The sequence below is a fragment of the Hemiscyllium ocellatum genome, chromosome 5 (assembly GCF_020745735.1).
Source record: "Hemiscyllium ocellatum isolate sHemOce1 chromosome 5, sHemOce1.pat.X.cur, whole genome shotgun sequence".
Lineage (NCBI taxonomy): Eukaryota > Metazoa > Chordata > Chondrichthyes > Orectolobiformes > Hemiscylliidae > Hemiscyllium > Hemiscyllium ocellatum.
In genome coordinates, this window is record NC_083405.1 from 70,160,354 (window position 1) to 70,180,321 (window position 19,968).

At 38.7% G+C, this 19,968-nt stretch overlaps 1 protein-coding gene across 1 annotated transcript in view; it reads right to left on the bottom strand.

Annotated features, from left to right (window-relative positions):
• Positions 1-19,968, bottom strand: part of LOC132816069 (adenylate cyclase type 1-like) — a 294,971-nt gene that overhangs the window by 200,806 nt on the left and 74,197 nt on the right. Inside the window, exon 5 of the mRNA XM_060825498.1 lies at positions 6,824-6,951. Coding sequence (XP_060681481.1) covers positions 6,824-6,951 — 128 coding nt within the window. The remainder of the gene's footprint in view (positions 1-6,823; positions 6,952-19,968) is intronic.

A 19,968-nucleotide genomic window follows, 5' to 3' on the forward strand; every position in this document is an offset into this window, starting at 1 on the left:
AAAGGTGGAGTTATTTAGGGACTGAACTGAAAATTTCTTTCATAGGCGGACATCTTAGCTGAAGGACAAAATGAGAAGTTTGCATTTGTCTTCATATACAAAGAGAATTCCAATATTCCAGGAAAAGAGAGAGAGTAGAAAATTGGGTGGCACTAAAATCAGTAGAGCATGCACTGAAACAATTGGCAATACTCAGATTTGGAAAGTCACAACATCCAGTTTCGATGCAACTAATGCAGAATCACGTCATAATCTTTCAATTCTCCTTACAAACCTTAGTGGTACCAGAGGATTGCAAATGTTGCAGACATGTTAAAAAAAGAGAATGATGAACTTGGCATTTGCAGGTCAGTCAGCTGAACACTGCTGCTGGAGAACATTCATGATGCAACTAACTATCACTTGAAAAAATATTGGTTAACAACTGAGAACCTGCGTAGATTTGATTAAAGCAAATTTTGTCTGAGGAACTTGAATTTGAATTTATTTGATGAAGGTCAAGGTTGAAAATTCAGGTTAAACCAATTTTAATAAAATGCCACATTATAGATTTGTCAGCAAAACTGAACCACAACTAGCCAGTGACACTGTTGCTGTGACATTGGTTAAGGAACCGAAAGCTGTAAATAGTAGGGAATGGTTGTTTTTTTTAGACTAGGATAAACTATATAGCAGTTTTCCCCAGCAGTTGGTAATGGAACCATTGCTCATTTTGTTATTTTTTTAATGACTTGGACTTGGATATTCACAGATGAGATGAAACTCAGTAATGCAGTAAACCAGATGATAGAAGCAGACTTGAAGAGGACAAAGACTCATGAAAATCGTCAGATATATGACGAATTACAGTTAATACAGAGAAGTCTGAACTGTATATTTTTAAAGAAGTTGGAGAAGCAATATAAACTGGTAAATTTTTCACAGGATTACTAAAAAGAAAGCTCAAAGTACGTATACAGAGGAACCTCGATTATCTGAATATCGGATTATCCGAAGAAGATTTCAAGATCCCACAAAAACACTACAGAGAGGGAAGTGTATTCAATTTACCTTTACTGAAGATGTGAAAATGCTGGCAAAAACAAAGAAACACAAGCAACTCAAGCATCAGCAACTGGATATTTTTAAGTAAGGATTGTTACACAGTCCTTTGCAAAATTAAGTGTTTTACAGTATTCCTGGCACTTTGACAGGCCGTTCATTTAAAAAAAGGCCGAGAATGTAAATGCATGGGTGAGGCGGGGCTTCTGGCTTTTTATCTCGAGGCGGAGTTCCTGGAAACTGATACTGTCAATGGTCTTGCGATCGTAGAAGCTGTTTGGCACCTTGTTTAATGCTGGGATTTCGTGGTAAGGGTTTAGTTCTTCTCATTTTAAAATATGCAGACACTTAAGATTAGTTTGTTAAAATGGCAGACTCATGAAAAGTATATATTTAAACAAATTCTCTGATCGAGCACAGCATTAGATCAGTATGGCTTGCCCATTTAAGCTAAAATCGATTAGCCAAATAATCAATTATCCAAACGAAATATACCCGCCCATCTTGGTCGGATAATCGAGGTACCTCTGTAATTGGATTAATTGCTCTGAATAACTGATAAAATAGCTGGCGTTCAGATGGGGCTGATGACTTCATGTGGCCATGTCTAGCTTCAGAATTACATGCGCTGCCAACGTCATCATGTTTCATGTGCAGTGATGTCAACGCCTTCCCATAGGCAGGCTATCCTCACCTTTATATCATGTTCATTTATTTGTAAAAGCAACCATGAACCTTTGTACAGACTTGGCCATCTCCTGTCGCACTCCTTCCTGGCTCCTCATGTTGATTCAGTCTGGCATAGGTCTCCAGTGACAGCGCCAGTTGGTCCTTTACGACACCTATTCTATTCCCTTTATATACTTGTTCTTGTCCTTGCTGAATAGTTAAAAATATTTATCTAAGTCACTCTAGAGCCTCAGTAAAACACACCTGCTCTGTTGCTTTCTATTCCTTTGGAGTTAATCTTTGAAATGTTAGCAGAAATTAATCTCCAGAACACTACCCAAATAACTTGGCAAAAAAAAAACTTAGGGGCAGTAAAACTGCCATTATCCTATTTCATTTCACAATTCTTTCTCTTATTGCAATCACTATAAAAACTTTTGCGGTTTCCAAAATTGGTGTTCCTTTGTGCATGCATGAATTCTGCCATGTGGAAATGGTGTCTGAGCTATTTATAGCTAGATTTAAAGTATTTGAAGGAGGCAGGACAAACTGATAAGACTGTTAAAAATAAACATAAGACTCCTGGCTTTAGAAATAGAGACAGAGATGTTGATGTCAACCTCCTGACCGTCTCCCCCACCCCCTGCAAAACAGCCATCCTTCCAATCCTCTAGCTGGAGTATTACATCCAGTTCTAAACACTATTTTAGCTGTGATGCCAACGGCTTAATGATGAGGTGATTTACCATGTCCCTGGAATGGGAGAACTTCCACAAGAGAAGATTTGATTTACAAATTCAAAATTATGAAGGAGTTTGGTTGAACAAAAGGAAGAATTTGTTTCTATTGGCAGAAGCACTGGAAAGAATATGAATTTAAGGTAAGTGACAAAAGGAACCAGAGAGGAGAGCAGTAGAACTTGTTTTTGCATTATAGTTATGTTCTGGCATCTACTGCCTGAAAGGGAATCAGAAGTAACACAACATTTTTTTGAGAAAAAACATTACTGATGTAATAGTCGAGGGAACAAAATTGCTATTTGAGCAAGAAAGTCACATTAATTACATAGCTCTTTCAAAGAGGTCAGCACACACATTTTGGACCTTATATTGCTTTTTCCATATCAGAATTGAGGCAAGTAGGTTTTAAGATGAAACCTGTTTCTACAATTCCCACTCTCTTCCCCATGACTAGCAATTTTTAACAATGCTAGATTAGGGCCTATGATCCTGCATGTAGCATTTCCAACCTTGCCACGTCCATTGTTTAAATAGACAACTGGGAGCAGGGAAAAAATCTTACTCAGAAAGCAATTAGTTAGGGTCGGGAACACACTGTTTGGGAGGGTGGTGGAGGCATGTTCAATTGAGGCAGTCAAGAGGGCAATTTATGATTATTTTAGTCATAACAGTGTATAGGATTATAGGGAAAAGGTACGGTATTGGCACTCAGTCAAAATGCCCAGAGAAATGGTGCAGGCACTAAGTTGCCAAAGGCCACCTTTTACACCATAACCAGTCCATGATTCTGTGATGTTAAAACTCCAACAATTTTGATGGAGGTGTGCCAGTTTGTGAATGAGATAAGATCATTTGCAGCTCAGAGGAGTTATGAACCATGGATGAGCCAGAGTTCAGACTTGAGAATCTGTAGACTTTCAGGTTGATGTCATATCAACTTGATATGGAGTAAATTCAACAGGATTTTAATGCAGCAATTGATAATAAGATTTTCTATTTAAAGGGTAAGAAACCATTACAATGATCTGCATTGTGAAAGAACAGTGTTCAGATGTATTAGAGCAAATTATCAAATGGATTAAGTATATAGTGAACATGGTGAAATCCAGATTTGACTGTGACAATGGTTCGTTCTGATTTAATCCTTTCTTTTAGATTAGGAGTTTAGATATCTGTTTTGCTGATTTTAAGCTTGAATAGATGCCTTAGAACTTTGAGGTACTGCTTCTAATGTTGAACAAATAACTGAGCTCCTTTTATTTATTCAAACATTTCAACGTTTTCAACTTTGAAGGTTTTGTTTACATAAAAGTGGAAAGGATTTGTAAAATGCTTAAGCTAAGCTCCAAACCAATGGACTTCAGCAGGGCTTCTTGAAACTGTTGTCAAGAGAATTACATTTGTTTTTACCTTGATCACTTTTTAACCATTTAACTTGTTCTAAGATGGCTTTGAATGGCTTTCCATTTATCTGAACAATTTTATGACCATTTATAGGACTAAGGAATTTTGAAGTGTTTTTTTGAACGACAGTTTAATCAAAATCTCAATTTTATTTCAATGTTGTCATGCCACTTGAGTTCTGTATACTGTGGATATGTGGTGAGTGAGCATGGGGAGTACTGAAGGATGTGAGGGGCTATGGAGGGAGCATGTAGGTGTAGGATTGGTGAGTGGCTATGAGATCATGGTGATATGCAAAAGTAATGGAAAGGTGAAGATTTTGCTGCCTCATACTTCATCTCCTAAACATAGCAGCCCTTTTAACCAGGACACCTCAGAATCTGCTCACCTCTGGTTCTGCCTTGGGTGTGCTTCCAAAAGTGGTAGCTCCAATTCCAACCTGACCACACTGCATTATGACAAAAATAAGTGTGGTGGTTACCGAAAGTAGGAGGTAGAATCACAACATTCAGAAATAACCTGACTCGTGATTCAACCCTGAAGATTAAACTCTGGGTTTTTGATTAAATAGCCTCTTTTCAAGCTATACGATTTATGATTCTAACTGGTGAGGAGTGAGCAATACAGATCAGAATAGGAGCAGTATGAGGTAGGACTAAGAAAGGTCAGAATAGACCCTAAGGGTAATTGAGCAACAAGGAAACACACATGGAAACAGCACAGAGAAAGGTCCTTTGGTACAATAGGTCATATTAGCAAATAATCTATTCATATTTATCCCTCCCAGCGTTTCCTATATCCCTTGCCCCTTTCCCCTCATCCACCTGCCCAATCTATATTTGAATGTAGACATGGCTTCTACCTCAATCATTAACTCTGGGAAGTGAATTTGATAGGTTTTTGCATGAAATAAGTTATTCAGTCTTTTAAATCTCTTGAGTCATACAGTCAGAGCTGTACAGAATGGAACAGTCCCTTCGGTCCGACTCATCCAGTCCAGGCCCATTTGTCAGCATTTGGCCATATCCCTCTAAACCCTTCCTATTCATATACACATCCAGAAATGTTTTAAATGTTACAATTGCACTAGTCTCCACCACTTCCTCTGGCAGCTCATTCCATGCACACACCACCCTCTGGATGAAAATTTTGCCCCTTAGGTCCTTTTCAAATCTTTTTCCACTCACCCTAAATCCATGCCCTCTAGTTCTGGACTCCTCAACCCAGGGAAAAAAACATTATCTATTTACACTATCCATGCTCCTCATGATTTTATAAACCTCTATAAAGGTCACCCCTCAGCCTCTGATGTTCCAGGGAAAACAGCCCCAGCCTGTTCAGCCTCTCCCTATAGCTCAAACCCACCAAACCCAGCAACATCCTTGCAAGTCTTTTCTGAACCCTTCCAAGTTTCACAACATCCTTCCTATAGCAGGGAGATCAGAATTGCACTTAATCTTACTTTCAATCTTCTAACCTTCAGGCCCAGAATTGCTGATCCTTAGTGGATATAAAGTAGTCTGCTTCATTCTACTTTGTCTCACCCTTTCATAATTACAAATGTTTCTATTTTGTTATATCATGATCTATGATGACTGGATGAAAAAGAAATTCAAATTCTTGGGAAACCATAAGTTAACGTGAATGGGATGATTACTACTGCATTTCAGCTTCTTCGACATTATACCATGTACTTCCACATCAAAATGGTTAACACCAAGTTAAATGAATGTTCACTTCAGCAGCAGACTAAGATACAGATGGAAAAATGCTTCTTTCCATGTAAATCTATCAACATCAATAAGAGGTTTTGTGGTTATAGTGGTATCTGTAGACCAAAAGCTCTAGGTTGGTGTCCCCTGCCAGGACTTGTTGGCTGTAGAAGGTATAGCATGGTCAAACAGCTTGATTGTCAGGCTGTAACGTATTATGTAAATCATTCAAATATGACTCATGGCAGGAAGGCAGAAAAGGTGTGTCTTTAGGTCAGCCATTTTGCAGAAGATAATGGCAAACCTCTACAGTACTTCAACTATAAGTATGAGCCAATCTGATGGACATCCATGGCCCAATCCTCACAAACGAGGACAGAGGAAAAGACAGGCAAACCATGAGACTAATAATTTATGACAGTTCTGTGCCATTATAATAACATCTCATAACATAAATTTTATCAGCTTCAGTATGAGTATTTCCAAGGGTTTAGGTCATCGCAACAATCTACTTCATCACTTTGTCATCAACATGGTTACTTAATGAATCTTCTAATGTGAGCTTAGTGAGTCTTATTTCCCTATTGGCAAACGTTTCAACCGGACCAGGCCGAGACCTTATTCAAAGCTGAAAATGTGTCGCTGGAAAATCGCAGCATATCAGGCAGCATCCAAGGAGCAGGAGAATTGACGTTTCAGGCATGAGCCCTTCTTCAGGAAGCATCTCATTCCTGAAGAAGGGCTCATGCCCGAAACGTCGATTCTCTTGCTCCTTGGATGCTGCCTGACCTGCTGCGCTTTTCCAGCAACACATTTTCAGCTCTGACTCCAGCATCTGCAGTCCTCACTTTCTCCAAGACCTTATTCAAGGTCATTTTGTCATTGATAATGTAATTGACTGCTAAATCAGAATAATCACTTGTGCAAAAAAAATCTGAATCACTCGGCTCATGTCAAGAAGAGTATAATCATTTTTGTCAAACGCAACTTTGGCATGAAAGCTATATATTCTTCTTGTAGTCTTCTTGTACTATAGTTAAAGACCTGATATTGTACTAACAAAATAACAAATTGTATTACTTTAGAAGTTTTCTTATTCATTCATATCTATGAAGTCATTATCAACCTTTGAGAACTTCTAAGAAACATGATTAGTTATGAGTCTAGATATAAGTACTTGTATATTTTAGCTCCCTTCAAAAATTATGACTGAGGTTGAAACAAGATAATATTCTTTTCTGAAGTTGAATTACTTACGTGATTGTGTCAATCATATCTAATCCCATTTCAACACAGCAATGAGCATGGTCAGTTTTTGGCTGAGTAAGACCTGATACACAATAATAGCAATCCCCAAGTATTTTAATCCTTCGACAATGGTTCTCCTGTCACAGAAAGAAAGAAAGAAAAAAAGACATGTGGAACATTTAATATTTAAGAAAGCAAATCATAACCCTCTTAAATTCTATTGTGCACATTCTTCTAACAGTATTACTGAATTTCCAAATGAAGGCATACTAATCAAATTGATTGAATTAAATCTAATTGCAATTCAAATTACAAAAGTTGTGAAGATATTCCACTTTAGAGTAAACTGTTTAATATTGTTGTATTACAAATAAATGTTTCAAAATAATGACTGACTGACTTATAGGAAATTTCTAATTGTTATGATATTGAGGGAAACCAATAACTTTTAAAAGAAATTCAAGCTCCCATTTATGAACTCAATTAACTTACACCATGCAGGATTTCACATACTTTATTCACAAAAGTTAAATGAAGTACAGCTAACTTAACAATATTCGTTAAATCCAAAAATCATCACACATTTCCCATTTGAGTTTTGCTTCCAACCAAGAGTTTTCCTGTATCAGGACCTTGAGGATTACAAAATCTGGAGGGTTCTTGGGACAATACCCAAATATGCCAACATCATTTTGATTCATCTCAATAGTTCTACTATACAGAGATTTCTTGGGGTCCTTCCACAAGTATTCATCTTGACAACTCTCCAACTCTTCATCAACACTACACAATTGTGGACTCCTCGGTTCAAAGAGACTCAATACAAAAATATCCTTGATAGCTCTTTGCTTCTGGTCCAAAGCTCCCTACAGTTTTTGGCAAATTCTTTCATTGTTACGGTTTCCTGTTTTTCCAGCTTCAGACATAAACTGGTTGCAAAAACGTTGCTCCCAAACCAGCTCATGGTTCAAAGTTTGTGAGAAGATTTGTAGCTCGGGTGCTCGTTGTTGTGGTTCTGTTCGCCGAGCTGGAAGTTTTTGTTGCAAACGTTTTGTCCCCTTTCTAGGTGACATCTTCAGTGCTTGGGATCCTCCTGTGAAGCGCTTCTGTGCTGATTCCTCCGGCATTTATACTGGTTTGAATCTGCCGCTTCCAATAATGGAATAATGGCCTACCCTTTAATACTGGTGTTCATGGATACGGGTTGTTAGCTGTCTTCCTGTTTGTCCTATGTAGTGTTTTGTACAGTCCTTGCATGGGATTTTGTACACTACGTTGGTTTTGCATGCAAGGACATGCAAATCCCATGCAAGGACTGCACAAAACACTACATAGGACAAACAGGAAGACAGCTAACAACCCGTATCCATGAACACCAGTATTAAAGGGCAGGCCAAACAGAACAGCCAGGGAATTCCTAGAGGCATAGCACTCATCCACAAATTCTAACAGACACATCGACCTAGACCCTATATACCGGCCACTGCAGCGGACAACCGGAAGCGGCAGATTCAAACCAGTATAAATGCCGGAGGAATCAGCACAGAAGCGCTTCACAGGAGGCTCCCAAGCACTGAAGATGTCACCTAGAAAGGGGACGAAACATTTGCAACAAAAACTCCCAGCTCGGCGAACAGAACCACAACAGCTCATGGTTTCTGAGAGAAAAGGCACTGACAAACCCTAAACACAATTTTACATCTCTCTAACCTATTTTCATAGCAATTTGTCATACCTGGCATGTAAAAATATGAAATAACTGCTTCCAACTCTAAACTGGTTTCTGGATATGAAAACTAATAGATAATCTGAGAGTATCCCTGGTTTCCCATTGTTTTTAAGCTTTCCTTTTGATGTGAGATCCATTAAAATAATTTAAACCTTTTATGAAGGCAACTGTTGTTTCTACTATGAAGCGCAGAAAAATACCATCAATTGTTTGTGGTTTACCCACTTACAATTTTGACCATATTAAATAAACATTAAATAAATTCCCTTTGATTGTTATTACTCAAGTCTTTGTGGGGTGTTTTTTGGCCAGCTTCACTTCATGAGTTTTCATTTATCTTGCACAATAAAAAATTCCCAAACCAAAAGCTAGACTCCAAAAAATATTTGAATTGTGAAATTATACATTTTCAAAGCACCATAAGAATCATTTGGAAATCAAAGTCAGAATTTTCACCTTGGCAGAAACCGACAGCTATTCTGCAAACAATGTTTAACAAAATTTGTCCTGGTTCTCCTGTTTTCATTGTGGAATCCACATTGGAATGGCCAGAAATGCTATGCTCCAATAACATAGCAAACCTGAATCTCATGGACACAGTCATATTTGAAACTCCCACAGTTGTTAAGGTGCGAATCGGGAGAAAGGCATTTTGGGTAATATACGCTTGGTCATAATTGTACTCTTAACACCACTTCTGCTGAAATAAGGCAGGGGACAGTGTAAACCCCCAGAAACATTTCCTGATTCAATCTTCCACAGTTACAGCAGGGTGACAATGTAATTGCAACATATGAAAATCTAGTTATACATTTCAGGGAAATAGGAGTCTTGGGCATAGCTCAGATATGTTGCACCAAGTTTTCTCATGTCAAATTAGATTCAATAATATCCCAGTAACATTAGCATGTAGTTAAAATTTAAAAGGGCAGAAAACAGCAGTAACAAGTGAATCCTTAAACCCAATTTTCCAATGGCCATGCAAGCAAATTCTGACAGAGAACAGCAGGCAACTGGCAGAAAGATATTTAATTGGGAAAGCGATCCGAGTGGTTTCTGTGATCTTCCTACTCCTGTCAGAAGTGCAAACATGACTTGCTCACAAGGAGTGAGTAGCCAATTGTTTTAATTCTTTCATGGGATGTTGGCCTCACTGACAAGAACACAAATTTATTACAAATCTCCGTTTGCTCTGAGAAAATGGAGGTGAGCTGCCTCCTTGAATTGTTGTAGTCCACGTGCTCTGGGTACATCCATGTTGTTAAGGAGGGACTTGTAAGTTTCTGACCCAGTAACAATGAAGGAACAGTGACATATTTCCAAGTCAGGATATTGAGTGGCTCAAAAAGGAACACTACCACTTGCATTTGCTGCCTTTTTCCATTTAGATGGAAGTGGTCATGGATTCAGAAGATGCTGTCTAAGGATCTTTGGCAAATTTCTGCAGTGTATTTTGTAGATAGTACACAGAGTTATTCTTGAACGTTGGTAGTGGAATGGGTAGATATTTGCCAATCAAACAAATTACTTTGTCCTGGATGGTGTCAAGCTTAGAGTGTTATCAGAACTGCAGTCATCCAGGCAAGTGGGAATTAGTCCACCACATTCCTAACTGAGGCCTTGAAGATTGTGAACAGATTTTGATGTACCCATCCATCTGCTGCCTTTGTTCTTTTCTCTGAAAGGCTTGTGGTTTTCAAAAAGTGCTGTCAGGGGAAGCTTGATCCTTTAAGGACCCTCTGCTGAAAATGTGCTGCTGGAAAAGCACAGCAGGTCAGGCAGCATCCAAGGAACAGGAGATTTGACATTTCGGGCAATCTCCTATTCCTTGGATGCTGCCTGACCTGCTGCGCTTTTCCAGCAACATATTTTCAGCTCTGATCTCCAGCATCTGCAGACCTCACTTTCTCCTTTTAAGGACCCTCCCCCATATCAACTGGCAAGACCCACTGTCATTCCCGAAACATAGCCAGTTCAAAGAAAAAGCTTTGCAGTTCAAAAGGTGAGGGAACAATAATTACAGCTCCTCTCCCCACCATACACTCCTACCTCACCTAATCTCATTTCAAAAGGATTATATCCTTTGCAAAAAGATATCCATAACTATGGCTGCTGCTGACACATAAGAAAGTGTTTTCCATTCTACAATGTTGGTCTGGAAGCTGCAGTCTTTTGTTTTTGAAATCTTTCCAAATTCCACATTGAGGGTCCTGAATTGTCCACACTTGCTTCAGCATACTGCCTTCTGTTGTAATTGGAACAATTTTTTTTTATATAGTGCATCGAGCACTAGTCGTCCACCTGCCAACCAAACTTAGACAATGAACATGCCCATTGGCTGCTGATTGCCTTGGAAAATCATATTGCATGACCATTACTGACAGGTAGTATGGGATCTAAATTTAATCCTGTTACTGAGGTCCTGATTCTACAACATAACTCCTGTGCCAAACATTTCTCATAAAAATTAAAGTGGCAACTAATTTAACTGATAATGGATTATTTAAGAAGCTGCATTCAAGGAAATGTTTCCATTTTTCATAAAACTTACATTTATTCCTTAAAAATGCATGAAAATAGTTAAATAAAATATGAAGCAAATCTCAATGAAAACAACCTTCCTAAAAAGTGTCAAAATGACTGTATCCTGCGACATCTGAACATTTCTCTGCAATATGCAGACCAAGTGTGACTGACGAGTACACTCAAGTGAGAGTTTGGGTTCTTGCCAATTCAGTCATAGAGATTTGCTCAAATAAATCACTGCAGACAAACATGGAGACACTCTGAGTGCTTGCCTTCAAGTGTTCAACTTCCCACTGTGATAGCATTTGGTTCTGATATAGTATCAGCATTTATCAGTGAAACACCCCTAACGGAAATTTAGTCCTGACTATAGACAGTCCTATCCACAAGATTATTATTATAGTCTCAGGCTGGTACGTGAAAATGTACAGTTAAGGTCTGGGGTCTGGATTCTTTCTTTCAATTCTGTGTCCACCATATTGTTTTCATAGAATCCCTCCAGTGCAGATTGAGGCCATATGTACTCCATCCAGTCTGCACCAACCCTCTGAACAGCATCCCCATCCATATGACTAATCCATCTCATCTGTACATCCCTGGACAGAACATGGCAACTTATCATGGCGAATCCACAAACCTGCACATCTTTGCACTGTGGCAGGAAAGCAGAACATGCAGCAGAAGCCCATGTAGACATGAGGAAATCACGTAAACTTCACTCACACACACACACACACACACACACACACACACACACACACACAGAGTCCCCCAAGGCTGGGATCATACCTTGGTCCCTGGCACTATGAGACAGCAGCACTAACAACTGTCTATTGTGTCACCTAATGCAATGCTTATAGCTAAATAATTCATAACCTCCTGCTGGTCCCTGTCCCCTTTGAGAACATTCTGCACCCTCTCTGAAACATGCTTGATCTTGGCACCAGGGTGCCAACACACCATTGTGATTTTTTGCTGCTGGCTGCAAAACATCTGTCCATCCTCTGACTAGAGAGTCCTCGATCACAATCGATCACTTGGAACCCAATGTACCCTTCATTACATTAGCACCTGTCTCGAAATCAGAAACTTGACTGTTCATGCTACATTCCCCTGAGAGTCTATCACACCCTACATTTTCCAAAACAATGTACTTGTTTGAAATGGGAGTAGCCACAGAAGACTCCTGCACTACATGCCTACTTCTCATACCTTTCCTGGAGTTAACCCATCTGTGTTTCCGTATCTGCAGCTTTTCTCCCTTCCTATAACTGCCATCCATCATACACCCTTGCTCTTCTAAATTTAAGATTGCTTCTAAATGTCGCTCTAACCGATCCATGCGATATGATAGGGATTTGCAACCAAAGATATTTATTGCAAATATAATCCTCAGTAACACAAACTCTCTCTAAACTCCCACATCTGACAAGAGCATATCACTCTACTGAAGGCCATTTTGTTTCTTCACAATCTACAGACCCAGAAAATAGCATTGTCTCATTGCTCTAAAAAGCACTGTTTTGGGCTAACTTAATACTTACAGCTTATATTTTTAAAATTTAATCAAGAGACAGATCCCAATAAAACATATAATCAAGAACGAACCCATTCTACTCATTGTTGTAGATTTACAGCAAGGCTACACTTAAAAGTATGCACTTATCTGTTTCTGTGTAGTAGCCTCTTCCAAACAGGTTCCTCCAACATCAGTTGTGAATTTTGCTGTTGTTAACTTTTCCTAAATGCATTCTCATGTCCAGAGATACGTGAATTTGAACAGCAAAGGCAGTAACTGCACAGATACACAGCTGTGTAAGTTCTCTCTCTCTCTCTCTCTCCCCTTCACTGACCATGTGCTACCTATTATCTGTCCTTCTCCCTTTTATAAGTGCCGTTGTTTTGACTTTTTTCCTCCAAAGTTCCAAATCAATACAACAGTATATAAAACTGGAGTGGCATGATAGCTCAGTGGTTAGCGCTGCTACCTCACAACGGTAGGGACACAGGTTTGATTCCTGTTTTGGGCAACTATCTGTGTGGAGTTTGCACATTCTCCCAGCATCTGCATGGGTATCCTCCCACAATCCAAAGATGTGCAGGTCAGGTGAATTGGCCATGCTAACTTTCCCATTGTGTGAGATGTATTAGTCAGGGGTAAATTTGGGTAGCAGTCTGGGTGGGTTACTGTTGGAGAGTCAGTGTGGACTTATTGGGCTGAAGGACCTGTTTCCATACTGTAGGGAATCTAATCTAATCTAAATCTAAAACAGTCATTGCTGCTCCTGGAATTCAAGGAAACACCTAAAATACATTTTAATTTCAACTGCCTGGGCACAAACTCTCCCAACAGATTCCTTAGCCTGAACCGCCTGCTTGCTTATTTTGTTGTCATTCTACCTTCCTCCCACATCCCCAGTTCTAATCCTGGCTATCTCACCATTCCAAAGTTTTTTCATGTCAACCCTTCTATATGGCCTCAGACCGGAGGTTGGGCTTCCCTTCTGACTGAGCTGCAGCACATTATCTTCCATTGAAAGACCAAGTTTTGCTGCTTTCAGAATGTCTTTTACAGCCTCACGCCAGGCTGAAATAACCACACTCACCAAAATTTTAATCCACAGTTTGTGTCATTGAACAGTGATTCTATTTATTTAGAGACAATGCCAATTTACAGAGCTTGTCTGTAACTTCTTAAATTCTATTTTATTATTAATAATAAACACAGTCAGGAAGAGTAATTCATTGATTACTCTCTTTGTAAAGAATTAAACATTAAGAGGTTTTTTTTCCACATGATTATTTTAGATTTTACATTTGAATACCATAGCAATAACCGCAGTCATCAAATTACTTAATGAGGCTTGAAGATTCTTATTTTCAAGGATTTCACATTGTAACCAAAGGTATTAATAGGTGGCTCAAGTTGGTTTCTTTGCATGTTTGCTTTTCTATTCCATTTTCATTCTGTTACCAGGATCTTGAATTAGTTCTTTAGCATTGCCTAAGGATACCAGTTACTCAATGAGCATCCTCAATCCTGCATTGTCAGTGCCAATTTAAACATAATAATTACTGCTCTTGTCGATGTGACCACCAAATAGTTGCTGTCTTAAAGAAGTTCTGAAATAGTTATATCCTTGACTAGAGTCACAGGTTTTATTGTTCATACTCTTGCCTCTTTCTGATTTTTAAATGATTATATATTTGGTACAATTTAAGTTGGTTAATTTCCTCTGAACTGTTTATGTAATCTCAAACAAGACACGTGAATGGCTTAATTTGCTCTGACCATTAAAAGAAATTAGTATTTACTGGAGAGAGCAGGTTCTATTGTTATCCATTTAGCAGACATTCTCACCAGTGTAGAAGTCTCCAGATAAAATTTTTGTTGTTACTCTGAATGGATGGAAGAACACTTACCAGAGGATTCTTTTTCAATTATGCAGATCAGGCACTGACCCAACATCATCAAGCTTAGATATTTTATTTGAACCATACTTCTGTACATTTCAGCCACTTTGGCTTTTCATTAGCATTAACTTATCTCAAAGACCTTACACTGGGCTTTAAGAGAGCTCTTCCAGGTCCCATTACTCCCCTCATTTAAGCATTTCCTTTCCCTGATCACAAGCCCTTTCTTAACCTCTTATTGCAACTTTCCTGAATTCCAATGGTCCTCAGTGGCACTGCCACATATTGCACTGCCACTTCCTGCAGATTCTGGTGAGAAACTGATTATCCTATGCAGATGAAGTACAGAACCTCAGAGATCAAAGGCTGACTGAATGGGGAGACGTCCTCCACCATACGATCCTGAATGAAAATCAATTTACCCACACTCCTACAATTCTACATGAGAAAAGTAGCTGCAATGGTCCATTGATTTGTTTATTTTCTTTCCTGCATGTTTCCAAATTTACTCATGATTCACATGTCACATTGTTATCATACACGTCAAGCATGTGTAAGACCACTGGAGATGCACATGAGCCCAGCAAATTGATAACTATTTGCTGAACACTTTGAAATAAACAACAAAGGCCTGCAGTGTGGAAGGTTCAAGGGTTAAGAAGCAGATCTTTAAGATCCAATGAGTACAGGGAAAGTGGCAACTTCTAGGACCTCACTGTTGAACGATGTTAAGGGAAGCCCTGTCTCAATCTGATCCCAATCTTAATATGTCACAATTTCTGGAAGGCAGCTACAGCTAAGGCAATGCATCTGAACAATACCTCCCAGAGCCTTTAAAATAACAAAGTTGGTTAGCTGGTTCACTGCCACGCAACTTCACAATGTCCTTTCTTTTCCATGTTTTCACCTAGAGATTCAATTAATTGGTCAGGGCCTTCCCTGTCAACAAAGCACCATTGACTCGACTTAGATTACATTTGATTAGCAAAGTGCTAAAGCATCCTTAATATTTAGACAGTGACAGGCCTTGAGCCAGGAAACACAAGAACAAACCTGCTCTAATTCAGATTTAATTAATAAACTTACTCACAAAAAGTCTACAGAATGGCTGGTATGGGTAGAATTAAAATAAAACATACAGATGGAGTAGGTGGTATTCCTGAGAGGTCAGAGCTGAACATGTTGTTGGAACAGAACAGATGGAACTATGTGGCTTTGCTGTACCTGACTAGGAATATGCTAATTACACTGGAGCTCAGGAAGGATAATTTTCTGAGAGGAGTTATAGAGTACCTCAAATGACTGAAACTGGCTTGAATTCACAGAATTACATTTTGCGGACATTCATAAAATTTGGCTATTGTTTTTAAATTTCAAATTTAAAAGGATGATTTGGTGTTTGAAATGTTTAAAATGGTTCAGTTGTTGATGTAGAGAAACTTATCCTCAAATTGAGGAATCAACAATGAGAGTACAAAATCTGAAAATTAAGAAATAAGTACTTAGTGGGAAAATTGAGGAGTTTTCTTTTGCAAAATAACAGTGAAAACTTGGAGTCTCCTGTTTCTATGACACTAGGTGTTTGAAATGACATTGTCCCTCATCATACATTCTTCACCTGTTGAGCACAATTTTTAAAAATAAACTGTGCCAGTTAAATCTCAATTTCAAGAAATGCTTACAGTCCCACTGGTGTAGTGTCTAAAATTTACATTTCAACCAATACCAATGAAGCAGCTACTATGGTTATTTATCAAGTTGCTTTTGTGGAACCTTGCAGTACACAAATTGGTTGTTGGGTTTTCATCCAATACAGAAGTGACTGTACTTCAAAAGGATATCTTTAACTATGAGGCATTTGGCTCATCCTGAGAATGGGAAACATACCATATAAATATTAATTACTTTTTTTTCTTTGTTTTCTTGGGTGTACACCATGGTTCACCCATTCACTTGGTCCAGCAAACAGCATGACAACTATTAATTTCAATGGAAGGAAATAGAGCATAGGCAGGAACTTGTATCTCACCAAGTGTTTCAATGGTCCTCAAAACCAAATGACCCAGTGCCTCAGTGTAGGCCCAGAAAATCCCTCGATATTTTCCTATTTTTGGCCAAGATATTGTGCCAAAACTATTTATTTACCACATAATGTAATGGCCTGATTTTATGCATTCCACTTTTGAGCCATGGAGTTCATTGTATTGTTTAGGTATTCCATATTTGTCTGTTCACTGCTCACTGTTTATAATCTTACTGGAAAAGACACATTATCAAAGCTTTTCATCTTGCACTCATAAGGATAATTCATGAGAATTACTAAGGGAAAACAACTTGAATGAGAAGAGAGTGTCAATTGATTGCAAAGTGGACTCTGATTGATAGACATGATGTGGAGGTGTCAGTGTTGGATTGGAATGGACAAAGATAAAAACCTGATGTTGAGTGATTTTCAACTCTGATTGATAGAGGTATTGCTGGTGGTTAATCTATCAGTTAGATGACGGTTAAGAGTTAACTGCTCAGCTTTGTTTAAATTTGAACCAGGCAGGTTGACTCTGATTGGACAAGGCATTGTTCTTAGAAATGACAAGTGTGCGGCTGTCACCTACTTTGTTGAGGTGAAACAGTGTAGTGTGTACACATGTTCTTTCTGCCTGCAAAGAACAGAGTACTGTTTATTAATAAATGTATTTTCCAGTACGTGCAAGTGAGCCACATTGACTGACAATCCTAAAGTGATTGTCAGCCTAAATCTGTGGACAGCAGGATTATTTTGCAAATATTATCTAAATACAGAATTCTATCTAATGAATGAACATGGCATTTTGAGCTTTGAAAACAGATGCTCAGTTAACTTGCTTGTTGTGAACTGATGAGGGGATAAGCTAGTTGACATGATCTGTCAGGCTTCGAGATGTACAGTCTAAATACCTAGCGTCAGCCTGTCACTGCAGTTTATATACCACATTACTTATTGGTGTGATAAACTGAGCAACTTTTTGACTTGACAGATGCATCCTGTTTGTGGTAAAAAAAACCTTTGTGCCATAACAGCTGGCTTCAATTTTACCTTCCCTCTCCAAGGAAATCTCAGGTAAACAGGGATTTTAGAACCAAAAATGGAACCCTTAGTTTGCTTATAAATATCATGCAAAACACAGTGAGGAGTGATCTGTTCAAAGTAACCATTACCCCGCAGGAATTCAGTGAACAAAAAAACAAAACACTCAGAGTGAATGAGAAAGAGAGAGAGAGACTAAACTGAGGTTAGCTGCTAAGAATGAGAAGAGACAGAAAATAAAGTTCATGCACACAGAAACTTGTCCTATAATCGCTACATAGCTCTAAGGCACAAAACAAAACAGTTATGTTGTTATTCTCTTGTGTCTTCTGATATTGACCATCAGACTCATCTGTGAAGCAAGATGTTTTAAAATCTGCTTGGCCCTATGTGATTAATTACATATTTTACTGGATTGGAACATTGAACTCTTTTAGTGTTTTGTGCTAATTAAATGATTTCATCAGTAATTCAACAGTGACAATACCTGCACATTTTTACTGACAGTTCAACTGTGTTAAAATGAAATTGCATAATTTTATTCTATTGCATAATGAAAAGAATACACTTAGAATACTTGCATATTCCTGTTGGTGCACTAATAAAAGAAGAAAAAAACCTCATCCAATCCCTTAGTGAACTGAAAGTTCCTTAAGTCCCCAATGCATTTTAAACTAAATGTACTCAAGTAAATTCTATGAGCAGAATTAATTGACCCCTGAAGAGGAGTTTGGTGGTCGGGGACTGGCTACATTCTGATTTGCTTTTCAAGATTTAAATGTGGGAGGTTCCATATTGTAAGAAAATTAGCATATGAATGAGGGACTTGACTTCAAAGGGATTGGAGGTTCAGGTGAGCCTGGGGGTTTTCATGCCCTTCCTTCGACCTATGGCCTGCTTTCCTCCAGCCAGTAACCCACTTAGTCTGCCATCCCCACTTACCTGTGGTCTGACATTCCTTTTAAACCATGGACCTCTGGTAGGCACACTATTTGTAGTTGCCATGGTTTCCAGGGGCACTCAGGGTTAATGGAGAGCTGCTGACCTCTGATCCGAAATGTTAGGGAAGTTCAAGTGTTGACCTGATGGGACTTGCTTTCAGTGTCCCTTCCCTAACAGATGTTATGGGAAGCCTTTGTCAGGTCTCCAGCTAGCAAATTATACATCTATCACCTGGATTAAACTCTGCCCTCTGTATTTAAATATAGCATATTTAAAAATGTTCAATTTCTGATTCGTTCATGATTTCCAGGAATCAATTTCTGACAAAGATTGGACAAGCACTGGAAGGAAGCTAATTTGAAAAGTTGCACGCAAGAGTGAGAAATGGGACTGACATATTTGTTCTAGACATCCAGGATGGACTCATTGAACCAAATGGCCTCCTACTATATCGTAAAGATGGGATTATTAAAAGCAAAATAAACACAACTTGCTTCAATTTCTGTGAACACTATAATCATCTTTTACATATTACAATACAGTTTGTCACTTCACAATTCCATTCATTTTAATGTCTAATATGCGCTAACCTTACACTGTGGAAAATATATTACCTACAATGTAAATATAATTTAAAATAGGTGAGACAGCAGTGCAGTGGTAATTTTACTGCACTAGTAACCTCAAGGCCCAGGCTATTGTTTTGAGGAAATGGGCTCAAATCACGCCATGGCAGTTGGTGAAATTTGAATTTAACAAAATCTTAATTTAAACACTAGTCTAACAATGACCATGTAGCCACGGTTATAAAAACCGATCTGGTTTACTAATTTTGTTTTGGAACCACTGGAGCCGGGGATGGGGGTGGGGGGTTCAAAACTAGAGGGCATAGGTTTAAGGTGAGAGGGGAAAGACTTAAAAAGAAAGATCCAAGGGTAACGTTTTCACACAAAGGGTGATGAATGTATAAAATGAGTTGCCATTGGAAGTGTTGGAGGCAGGTACAATTGCAACATTTAAAAGGCATCTGGATGGGTATATGAATAGGAAGGATTTGGAACGATATGGGTCAAATACTGGCAAATAGTACTAGAAGAGTTGGGAAGTCATGATGTGACTGTACCGGACATTGGTTAAGCCACTGTTGGAATATTGTGTGCAATTCTGGTCTCCTTCCTATCAGAAAGATGTTGTGAAACTTGAAGCAGTTCAGAAAAGATTTACAAGGATGTTGCCAGGGTTGGAGGATTTGAGCTATAGGGAGAGGTTAAATAGGCTGGGGCTGTTTTCCCTGAAGCGTCTGAGGCTGAGGGGTGACCTTCTAGAGGTTTATAAAATCATGAGGGGCATGGATAGGGTAAATAGGCAAAGTCTTTTCCCTGGGGTCAGGGAGATCAGAAAAAGTGGGCATAGGTATAGGGTGAGAGGGGAAAGATATAAGAGAGATCTAAGGGGCAACTTTTTCACTCATAGGGTGGT